The following is a 12,712-nucleotide window of genomic DNA, read 5'->3' as shown; positions in this document are numbered from 1 at the left end:
ATATTAGGATAAGTATTTCAGCATACATTGTAGTTTATTAGTAAGCCTAAACTATAACTATTCATAATAACATACATAAGATTCAATATATATACACACAAAACAAAGTGACTGAAGGAGTGTATATTTAGAAGAGGAATCTAAAGGCATAACTCTTCTGAATAGCTGAAGTACTACTTATCAAAATGAATACCAGGAAGTGGAAACATGTTTTGGGTACTGGGCAAATGAGCACGATGCAGGGGGTGGGGAGGGGAGGGGGGGAGAGGGGGCCATACAAGAATGAAGAGAGGGAGAGTGAACACATGAAATCATTGTGTTCAATGCACATTATATATGTATGTGTATATAATTAACTATTTAACTTGAGGGGAGAGATGGGAGGAAATGGAGGAGAATGAAAGAAAGTAGGAAGGAAGGAAGGAAGGAAGGAAGGAAGGAAGGAAGGAAGGAAGGAAGGAAGGAGGGAAGGAGAAAAGGAAAGAAAGAAAGAAAGAAAGAAAAAAAGAAAGAAAGAAAGAAAGAAAGAAAGAAAGAAAGAAAGAAAGGAGAAAGAAAGAAACGAAGGAAGGAAGGAAGGAAGAAAGGAAGAAAGGAAGGAAGGAAGGAAGAAAGGAAGGAAGGAAGGAAGAACAAAAGAAAATGAACCATGGAAACACAGCCAAAATCATCATTATAGTCTATCTCGGGGACTTAAGATTTGATTTTGATAGGTTGATTCATAAAATTTGAAAAATAATAGAAAAATTGATTCATAAAGATGATCTGCCAATTAATATTTGTGGGTATTGACAGTGGAATGATTATTAAGATCTTGAAATTTTGTCTTCCTTTCTAGGTTAGGAAATCTTGAGATTGATAATATTAACCGGGCAGCATTTTTCAGTACTAAGCTAAAACTCAGGTACTTGTCAAATGCTCTATCTCTTGAGTCATATTCCCAGTGTTTTTGTTTCAGCTATTTTTGGGGTAGGGTCTTGCTTTTTTCCCCTAAACTAGCCTGCACTATGACTTCATGTAGCTGAGAAGACACACATGTGACAGCATACCTGGCCTTTCTGTTGAGATAGTTTCTTACTAACTTCTTGCTCTGGCTATCCTTGAACGGCAATCCTCCTAATCTCAGACTCCTGAATAGGTGAGATTGCAGATATGAGCCACTGCCTCTGCAAACTTTTAAAATACAGTTACATTAATTTATTGTTAGTTTATCCTCAGGACTGAGGATACTGGTAAATTAGAAAATAGTAAATTAGATGCTTAACAAATCTTTATATACCTAAGATTGATTCCACCTGTGATGTGATTACATTTTTTGAAAGTCTTTTTTCTTGTAAACTTGGTCTCTTAAATAGTTTTCTTTAAAACTAGACATCTGTCAGAAGCTTTTTGAAATATTATAATTAAAAGCACATTATTCTCTGCAGTGTTTTATCTGGTTACTACTAGTAATATGGTATCTACCATATCAAATGGAAGAAAAAGAAAACCTACTCAGGAAACATTTACTTATTAGAATACTGTATTCAGTAATTCTGAGGGTGTTCAGATTTAAGCAGAGAAAACTACAGAGCCCAGTATGTTAAACTTTTTACCTTCTTAAGGTAAGTCTCCTCTGAACCTGCCCAAGGCTTCCAGTGTGTTTGCATTATCCAATGCCAACAGGTCATGTCTCTTCATTCCCCTCCTAAAAATGTGAATGAAGATGGAAAGAGAGAAAGGAAAGTAGGAGGGAGGGAAGTGCGGATGGAGAGGTAGCAAATGGGAAGAACAGAAAACATTGCATTATTAGAGTTCTTTGGAGTTCTATTATCATAGCTTTAAATATCTTGTAGATTGATATGTATTGTGTTTGCTTTCCATATATAGTTAGTATTACAAAAAATAAGAATTTTATCCCTTTCCTTAAAAAGTTGGGATCATTTAGATTTTATTAGAAATAAGCAGGAATATGTTTTCTCTATTGTGAAAAAATGTATCAAAAATTCCCTTGTGTGTTCTATTCTTGCTCAGATTTAGTTGTCCATACAACTGAAATCTCCCTAAAACAAAGTAGAAAACTGAAGTAACACTCTAATCAGAGACTAGGGAAGTAACACTCCCTCCTCAGATATTCTGTGGGATAGTTTTAGACATTTTTACCATTTAAGCCTGATCCATATTTTGTTTTTAAGCCTTGCTCTTAATTTCTTTATTTGTTTTATAGTCATGGGGCTTGAACTCAGGGCCTGAATTCTGTTCCTGAGTTCTTTTACTCAAGGTTAGTGCTCTACCACTTTGAGCCAGAGCTCCACTTCCAGTTTTGTGGTTGTTAATTAAATTAACGTATCTCATGGACTTTCTTTCATGGGGTAGCTTTGAACCTTGATCCTCAGATCTCAGTCTCCTGAGTGGATAGGATTTTAGTTATGAGCCAATTCCTGGCTTAATTCCTATTTATTTTTAAGCAAGACACTGTGGGTAGTTCACCCTTTAATCCTAGCTACTCAAAAGACTGAGATCTGAGGATCCTGGTCCAAAACAAGACTGGGCAGAAAAATCTGAAAGACCCTTATCTCCAACTAGCCAGCAAAAAGCCAGAAGTGGAGGCATAGCTCAAGTGGTCGAGCATCAGAGACTTGGGTTCAAAAAAAAAGCATGAACTCCTGAGATCAAGCCTCAGTGCTGACAATAAATAAGTTTTTATTTATTTTCAAAATAAGAATTATTTACACATATTATATTTTCCAACCACAACAAACAATCCTCTCATAGAAAGCATGTTCCTATTAATGTATTTCTTCTAATCTTTGAGTTCTACAGCAATGTTATGAATTGTTTGTGGTCCATGGAAAGTTACTGGAGAGGAATATGATGAAAGATCAATGCAGATCATTTCATAGGGGTAAAAGCAACTCTGCTTGTCTATCTGCCTCTAGGCATTTTCTCCGTGCTCAGCTTGGCCTCTGAGTGCACCACCCTGGCTGCTGAGCTTCCCAAAGTGTCCTATGTAAAGGCCCTTGATGTGTGGCTCATTGCTTGCCTTCTCTTCGGGTTTGCCTCCCTGGTGGAGTATGCTGTTGTCCAAGTGATGCTGAACAACCCCAAAAGAGTGGAAGCAGAGAAGGCCAGGATTGCTAAGGCGGAGCAAGCAGATGGAAAGGGTGGAAATGCAGCTAAAAAGAACACTGTGAATGGCACGGGGACTCCTGTTCACATTAGCACTTTGCAGGTGAGAATGTTTTTCCTTCTCACATCATTATATTCATTTTCTATGTATAAGGACTAACCCTTCTGCATATTATTACCTACAGTTTTAAGAGTCATGTAACTTCTTCATGCAAATACTCTTCATGAAGAATAGGGGAAACCTTTTCATTAGGTAGAACTACCCTAACTTACAGAAGTCATGACTTTGATGTATCATTCATCCTCTTTTGCATCCAGCATATCTATGTCATTTATTTGAGATAGTTTCTTAAAGGCAAACACATATTGGTTGACAGTTTTACTCTGTCACTCTATTAGACTCTTCATTTTATTTTTGGTGCCTGTTCTGGGGCTTGAACTCAGGGATTGGGTACACTTGAGCCATAACACCATTTCCAGCTTTTTTAATTTTTTTATTCTTTTGGTGTTTAATTGGAGATAAACATCCCACTGACTTTTAAGTTCTGGCTGTCTTCAAGCCTCTGTCCTCATATCTTAGCCTTCTGGGAAGCTAGGATTACAAGCATTAAACCTCAATGCCCGGCATTAGATTTTTAATTGTTATATTTAGATCATTTAAATTTAGTATAGTTATTGATACATTGAGACTTCGATCTGAATTTCATTTTATAATTTCATTGTTTGTTTTCTTTTTTCTGGCTTTGTGGGAATTACTTAAAATTTGTTAGAATTCCAATTTGAGCTTTACGTATTTTTTTAAGTACATCTTCTCATATAGTGCTTTAGTGGTTCCTCTAGACATTGTTATGCATATGTAACTTATCATAACCTTTATGAATCATTTTACTAATTTGGGGGGAGTATTTTAGTAATTTTTTGATGTAAGATGACATTACTTCTCATTGTTTCTCTTTATTTGCTTCTACTTATAATTGTTTTAAATATTTTTCCTACATATATTTAGGATCACATTAGAGAGTATTATGGGTTTTAATTCCTAATCAAAAATAAGTTAGGGGGGCTGGGAAGGTGGCTCAGTGGTAGAGCGCTTGCCTTGAATGCCTGAGGGCCTGGGTTCAGTTCCCCAGCACCACATAAGCAAAAAGAAAAAAAAAATAAGTTAGGAAATAAATCCTGATGTTCCAAGGTTATGTTTTATTGTTTTACTTCTTTTTAAAGAATTCCTTTTTCCGTTATTTTGGGAAAACTCTGGTGATAACTGTTTTCTTCCATTTGATTTGATTTCTCTTTCATTCCTTGAAGGTATTTCCTTGGGTATAAGATTGTGGGAGCATAAACACCTAACTTGTGCTGCTTCCTTCTGGCCTCCACTGCTTCTCCTGAGAACTAAGCATTCTAGTTGTTTCCTATCAATAAAGTGTCACTTATCTGAAGTCCAACAAGATTGATTTCCATTGTTAAAGATTAGAAGTTTAATTATAAGGAATCTTTATGTGGACTCTTTGGATTCGTTTTGTTGGGAATTTGTTCAACTGGTAGAAAAAATATAAACATATATCTTGCTCCAAACATGGAAGTTTGCACTTAGTATTCCTTCGAATGTTTTCTCAGACATGCTCTTTTTCTCTCTTCCCAAGACTCCGATAACACAAATGTTAGATCATTGGTAGTTCTATGTTCCTAGGGTAGTTCTATGTTCCTAATCATTTTCCTACTCAATTTTCTCTTTGTCACTAAGGTTGAGTATCACTTTCTGCTGTATCTCTCATTTCCTTGGTTGTTCCTTTGCAACACAATTTTCCTTTTGATACCAAAACAAGCCTATAATTTGGTCATTGTATTTTTCAATTCTAAACTTGCCATTGGAAGACATGTGTGTATATGGATTTTGCTGGCAGTTTGTTTTTCTTTACAGAGACATTCTGTCTTTCAGTTTTTCCAATCATATTTTTTATTTCTTGTGGTACTGGGAGAATGAACTCAGAGCCTAGAAAGATGGTGTAGTAAACTGAAACATGGACTGGAAATCTTAATCTATAGAAAGGAACATAAATTATTTTTTATATTTTAACGAGTAAAATGTACACTTGAAAATGAACATTGTATGTATGTGATATATGTATTTTGAAATGGGACTAAAAATTATAATATAAGCTCCCAAATGAGTTAATGTTAATGTACACATCAAACTACATCAAATCTATAACTTGATAGATTCATATGCTTATTACATATCTGTTAATAAAAAGATAATATGAAATAGAATTTTTAAATTATGATCTAGTTATTCAATGGTTTTTGTGATAGTAAGTATAATTATGGCTTAGGATTAAAATGCAATTGTTCTAGTGGATTTTGATTTACAAATCACAATTTTTTAATAAGATGATATTAGTTCTTTAGACAGAATAACAATAGGAATTTATGAAAGCATAATGGAATTTAAAATGCAGAAAACTTCAAGAGCTAATTTAAAACTAACATTGTGTTTACTAAGAAAAGAAATAGTAATAAAAAGATTTAAAATTCTAGTTTTTGGTATGAAGTTTTGATAACTGTGCTTGTAATACAAAATATATCATGTGTGTATAATTGTCTCAGGTTGGTTTTATGTTTTTCCCACTCAAAAGGTAGTACATTCTTAGCCATTTCAATATTATAGTCACTAGTGTGTTCTCTCTGATATTTTTCTTTTCATTCAACACAAACAGTTGAGCATCCTGAGTTGTTACTATCATCCTTTTTTTGTTTTTGTTTTGTTTTGTTATTTGTTTTTTATGTCAGTCTGGGGCTTGAACTCAGGTCTGGATGCTGGCCATGAGCAAAAGACATTTCCTGGGCAAGTACCAGATGGAATGTTCAGAAGTAAGCCAAAAGTGTGCAAGATACTGAGTATAAAGACGAGACCACCAGAATTCATTCCTCCTGCAAATCAACACATTGCACCCATCGCATTATATAATTATGTTATTTAATTCTTCCTGATAGAACATTTATTTTTATATTATTTTAAATTAGTAAGCAAATGCTGGCTTTGTTATTATATACCTACACCATACCTATATTTTATCAAACCCATTGGCTAAGAACTTTTAAAAAGATGCTTATATATCCAATGTGTACCTGAAACACATTGATAAAGAGAAAAAGGGATAGTAGGAGAAAAACAAAGGAGGGATAACAATGCTCGATAGGAAATCATTACCTTACTCATGTAATACAATAAAAATATTTTTTTAAAAGACAGTCTTCTGATAGCTAAAGTAACATTGTAGAATAAGATTCATTCTTTTCATTACTCAAGGCATTTTTATCCAGTTATAATCTTGCAAATATAAATAGAACTACCTGACTTTTGATGTATTATAAAAGGAAAAAAAACTGGAGTAATGATATACTACAAATGAACAATGAGATGATTTTTTCTTTAGTCTGACACGTGTCAACAATGGAAATTCCAAAGATGGGTCACAAAAGTCAGAACAATGAAAAACACAAAGCAAAACAGTATCTGAGTCAGGCACTGGTGGCTCACACCTGTAATCCTAGCTACTCAAGAGGCTGAGATCTGAGGATCACAGTTCAAAGCCAGTGGGGGCAGGAAAGTCCATGAGATTCTTATCTCCAATAAACTACTCAGAAGAATCTGGCAGTGGTGCTGTGGTTCAAGTGATAGAACACTATCTTTGAGTATAAAGTGGCTAAGGGACAGTGCCCAGACTCTGAGTTCAAGCCCCAGAATCAGCAAAAGAAAAGGAATCTGCATTATGTCTGTCTCTATGTCCTTTTGTTACAATGCCATTCTAAGACTATGCAGGTTAATCTATACTCCTCTGATTCTTTCTGAGTATCTTTTATTGCTTGTGAGAGTTCAGTAGGAGGTAATTATTGATTGGGTAAGGAATTGATTCAATTAACAAATTAGAGATTAGGAACTGACAGATCTCTGTATCATATAAGTCTAGCTTAAGTGAATATAGGTTCTTTGTGCTTTTGGAGTGTGGTTGTTTAATTGAACAACCTAGAAATGCATGACACTAGTAAGTTTCTGCTTCTGTAACCATTCTTTACTTTTTTGTGAGTCTTTTTAAGAAACACAGTTATAGGAGGGACAAATATCTAGGTTATTTATAGGCAAACTCATTTAGAAATAGGATCAATAGGGAAATGAACACTTCGCAGTTCAAGATTTCTGCAATACATACATTCTATAAATATTGTCTATTTCATTGTTACATATTAGAAAAAAGATGGAGTTTTATTTTCTTGGTGTTTAAGCAGAAAAGATAGCTGGATGTCTGTGGCTCATGGCTGTAATCCTAGCTACTAAGGAGGCTGAGATCTGAAGGTTGAGGTTTGAAGAAAGCCTGGGCAGACAAATCCGTAAAACCTTTATTTCCAATTAACCAGCAAAAAGCCAGAAGTAGAGCTGTAGTGCAAGTGGGAGAGCAATAGCCTTGTGTGAAAAAGCTAAAAAAGATGGGGAGGTCATGAGTTCAAGCTCAACGATACGCACAAAGAAAAAAACAAAATTCTGAAAATATCACAAGCCTGATAATATCTAAGTTGGTTTGTGTTTTGAATCCTCAGCATGAAATTAGCAATCAAAAGTTTATTCTATTACATTGCACTTACTTAGGCAGCATTGTAAATCCCTAAATATGAGTAATCTGATAGTTTAAATATGTGACTACTATCTTGTTAGTTCGTTCTGGAGAAAACATAAATAATCTCCTGTGAAGACAGTGATTTTAAAAGGATTTATTTGTAGAGATGTGTATTTATCAATAAAAAGATTCTAAATATGTTCAATATGTGTTAATCCTCAGGTTGGTGAGACAAGATGCAAAAAGGTTTGTACTTCTAAGTCTGATTTGAGATCTAATGACTTCAGCATAGTTGGAAGTTTACCAAGAGATTTTGAATTATCCAATTATGACTGCTATGGAAAACCTATTGAAGTCAACAATGGACTTGGGAAATCCCAGGCAAAGAACAATAAGAAGCCTCCCCCTGCCAAGCCTGTCATCCCAACAGCAGCAAAGAGAATCGATCTGTATGCAAGAGCATTATTTCCTTTCTGCTTCTTGTTCTTCAATGTTATATATTGGTCTATATATTTATGATAAATCTTTTCCATTTGTATAAAATGAAAACCTATTTCATTGTGACCAATCCAATTCATAAATGCTGATCTGTGAAAACTTCTGCATTTTCATAGCAAAAAATATTGCACTTTGAATGCCATTTGATTGCAATCAAATGCAGCACCTTACTTTTGAATGGCAGCATGATCCTGTAATGTCTGCGCTCTAAGGTGATGTATATATATATATGTAGCAAATCTGCTGCTTTACTAATGAATAAAAGATCTGCCTACTACATAATATCAACCCAAGTGATATTATGTTCATGTAACCTGCAAATATTTCTGATAATCCTGATGACACACTAGTATGCACGTCAAACCCATCAGTGTCGCCATTCTGATGTACGCAGCATTTCCAAGTTCCTTCCCTGTAGGTTTCAGAAAGAGCCATCTTATCCTTGTATGATTTTAAACGGTATTATTGCAGATGACGCAAAGTTGTATTACATATTGTTTAAGTTTTGTAAGTAGAAGTATATCCGTAATAATTATGAAGGTTCTGTGGAAAAATAAAGTTCAGAAACTATTAATGTGTAAAATCAACTCCTTTTAAAGTGTGCCTGTGTTTTCAAGATGCCATATAATAAAACACAATAAGTATTTTTGAAACAAAAGGAAATCTGGGCTTACATAAATGTCTATAAGATTCTGGTTTCTGATCAAATAAAAGCAAATAAAGGATAAATGCTTCAATTATATACTTAGGATAAAAGCAATATAATTATTGTACCTTAAAACAAATCTATTTTCATGCATTTCATTTATTGATACAGAGTTCAAAAGAGCATTGTGCCTTAATAACAGCATGTATTTTGAATTGGCATGCAGTAGTAAATATGTGATTTCATGTCATTTTTAGGAATCTAAGATGAAATAAATATCTTATTCATAGGAGCAATTTGAGTTAGAAAAACATATAAGCACTGAAGTATTTTAACACCTTATTTTATTTAAATGCTGATATATTTTAGGTAAAATTTAAAATGTATTACAAATTAACCTCTTTTGTTTATATGAATATTTTGTGAAATGTTACAAAACAATTAAGGACTGAGTAAATAGTGTCTTTTCTTACTTTAGATTTCACTTCTACTTGTGTTTTTTTTCCTGCAAAAATGTAGATGACTGAGATTTCTTACTTTGATGTTGTTCCAAGATGAGAGTTTTATTTTTGAGGCCCCCCCATTTCCTACCAATATCATTTCTAATATACCTATTTGTTGCTTCCACTACTAAAATTAGAGATTTAAGTAATTTATATAAAAACATGGGATGAAAGAAGTATATAATCTCATTATTTAGAGAGTTTTGAACAAAACTGGAAATAGCAACAGGCCAAATGGCCAATTTATTAGTATAATGTAGTTAAATATATTGCTTATGCAAAAAACCACATATAATTTAATGTTATGCAGTTGGTTGAAGATTTTAATGTTCAAGATTCTTACTACTCATTCAATTTCTTATAGTAGTCTTAGTTAAAAAATTATATTCCATACATATCTGAATAATTTTGAGATGAAATAACCCTATTGAACTTCAACATTCTACCATAACACAGGGCAGTAGTATTTTAATGTAGCTATGTATATATTTAAATAATTTATATTTTTGTGACATTTGCTTATAGTATGTTTTCTTAATTTATTGCAAATTGCATTCATATTCTAGAATTTTAGGTAGAAAATGTTCCATATTAAAACCAGTTCTATAAGGATACAGGTGGACCTGTTGCAACAATGAGAAGCACAAGTTGTCATGTCCAAAACGAGCTTTACAACGTCGGTGCGGTGGGGGGGGGGAAGGAATAAGATTGGGATGGGGGGAGAGGGGGGAGGCTGGGAAGGGATGTGAAGGGTAAACAAAGGAGGAGGCTGCAATGCAATGTACGCATTATCCTGCCCATGTAATTGTAACTCCTCTGTACAGTATGTTCACAAATAAAATTAAATTAAATTAAAAAAATAGAAATAAATAAATAAATAATAAAATTAAAAAATAAAAAAATAAAGTAAAATAAAAAATAAAATAAAAAATAAAAAATAAATAAATAAATAAAAATCTATTAATATGAAAACAAATCATATAGTGTTTTATAAAATATGATCGTGACTGTAATCTCATAATATTAGCTATGAGGAAAGTGGCAGTAGAAGGAACACAAAGGTCAACACTGGACAAAAGCTAGAGATCCAAATTAAAATATAATTAAAAGGGCTTGGTATGTTCCCAGAAGCCTTTACCTAAAATTTACCTGAGTTCAAATCTTCCACCCTCCTCTCAAATTGTTTTTTACTTATTTTGTGCCAGGAATTAAGTTCCTTAAAATAAATCTTCACACCTATGGATCGTATAATTTTAAAAAAAAAGAAAGAAAATGTTCCATATTGAAGAAAGTTCTCACTATATAGAAATGTATTTTTTGAAAATAGTGTGAATAATTTCTGTAACACACTGACGGGCTGTAAAGATTGATTTTCACACTCAAGTAGATGTAAATAGCTATTCCATGGCTTAGTGTGTACACAAGATTCTGATTCCTATCTGCTAATAATTTCCTAATTAATTTTATTTTTAATTATTTTTAAGTAGTTGTACAAGGGATTTCAATTCAACATGTCAGTTTATGAGGACAGTGCATCTCAATCAATGTCATCCCTTCCATCATTCTCCCCCATCTGCTAATGGTTCATAACCCTTCTCTCAAGGAGTTAACTTCAATCCAAGGCAATTGTGTCAATACTCTACATTTCCAACCTCTAGCTAATTCTTTTTGTTGTTGTTGTTGGTTTGACTTTTTTTTTATTGTGAAAATACCGTACAGAGGGGTTACAATTATATGAGCAAGGTAATGAGCACATTTTTTATCAAGCATTGTTGCCTCCTCCTTTGTTTCCCCTTCCCATCCCTTCCCATCTCCCACCCCGCCAAAGTTGTAAAGTTCGTTTTTCCACATAACGACTTGTACATCTCATTGTTGCAATGGGTCCACCTGTATCCCTATTTAAACGATTTGTTTTTCCCCTTCCCCTCCACAAATTATACCCACATCAAATACAGTGAAGACAGGGGTTATACCGTGGGGGAGGGACATACAAAGCAACAAAGAAATATCTAAAGCAGGCACCCTGAAAACATTACAGGACGGAATAGGAGAAACCCTAGGTCTCCCTGGCACAGACCGAAATTTTCTTAATAGAGACTCAGAAACACAACAAATCAAAGAAAGGTTGGACAAATGGGACTGCATGAAATTGCAGCGCTTCTGCATGGCAAAGGACATAGCTAGCAAGATCTATAGAAAGCCTACAGATTGGGAGAAGATCTTCAGTAGCCATACAATGGACAAGGGTCTCATAGCTAATTCTTAAATACAGATCATTTAATGAGTGAGATAAACATAAATGGGCTATAACTTAAGGTATAGTTTTCTAAGTGTTAGGTCCAGCTGGGAAAAAAGGCCCCTTCCCCATTGTTCCCCCTTGGTGCACAGTTGGCCCCTTCCCTAGAAATCCCCACTCCCACTCAGGTAACTCGCCCACCTGGGGACAGTGGGAGGTCCCCCAGGCTCTGAGGTCATCACTTCAGCTGGCCTTTGCTGTGGCCACACCTCCTCTCCGCCCTCTCTATAAAGTCAATCTGAATCATTGGTTGTAGCCCTTGCAGCCTTTCATTTCCTTTCCCTTCCCCTTGCCCCTTTCCCTTTCCCACCTTTCCCTTCCCCTGCATCCCTTGCACCCCCTGCAAAATCCATCTTGTGCAGTCTTGGCAGGATGCTCTCTCCACCCCTCAGACACCCTCCCACTCCCCACTCCCCACTCCTCACCTAATCAACTTTTCTGCCTGAATCATGTGGCGGTCTCTTTTTGCTCAATATTAAACAAGGTCTTACCATTTCCCCATTTGATGTGTACTGGAGTTTTTCCAAAAGGAGAGAAATAACTTTTACCATAACTCCTTTACAAGTGGAAATACAGGTTTATTATTATTATTATTTGTTTGCTTAGGGTTTTATTCCTAATATGAAACCAACTGCGTTACAGGAACTGGTAATAGAGTGCTTGACTAGCAGGAGTAAGGCCACGAGTTCCACCTCCAGCACCCCAGTACAAATAAATAAATACCTTTGTGCATGAAAGTGAATATTTGCTTAAGACAGATGCTACACTGGAGGTGCTGGTTTAGAACTTAAAACACAGTTAGATTCTCTCATTTCACTCCAAAGAGTACTAATGAGGATTTTTACCATCATATGCCCAATTTCCTAGTCACCTCTCTTACTCCATTTTATATTGTGGAAAGGAAAATAATATTTTAACACTGTTTCAGACTTCCAAAAAGTTGAAAGAAATATTACAAAGAATTCCTGTGTACCTTTCATTCAAATTCTGCAAAATTTCATATTTTTTTCATATTGTCTTGGTTCCCACTGTGTGTAAAGGGGATCAATTT

General features: G+C 34.6%; 1 protein-coding gene across 1 annotated transcript in view; it reads left to right on the top strand.

Annotated features, from left to right (window-relative positions):
- Window positions 1–8,786, top strand: part of Glrb (glycine receptor beta) — a 94,184-nt gene extending 85,398 nt beyond the window's left edge. Inside the window, exons 9-10 of the mRNA XM_070012370.1 lie at window positions 2,919–3,211; window positions 7,941–8,786. Of these exons, the coding sequence (XP_069868471.1) occupies window positions 2,919–3,211; window positions 7,941–8,237 (590 nt within the window). The 3' untranslated portion in view covers window positions 8,238–8,786. The remainder of the gene's footprint in view (window positions 1–2,918; window positions 3,212–7,940) is intronic.
- Window positions 8,787–12,712: the final 3,926 nt, after the last annotated feature.

Source organism: Dipodomys merriami, unplaced genomic scaffold, assembly GCF_024711535.1.
Source record: "Dipodomys merriami isolate MVZ:Mamm:240054 unplaced genomic scaffold, mDipMer1.0.p SCAF_9, whole genome shotgun sequence".
NCBI classification, from domain to species: Eukaryota; Metazoa; Chordata; class Mammalia; order Rodentia; family Heteromyidae; genus Dipodomys; species Dipodomys merriami.
The sequence above is the reverse complement of the archived record's forward strand: the minus strand, read 5'-3'. Positions and strand labels throughout refer to the sequence as shown.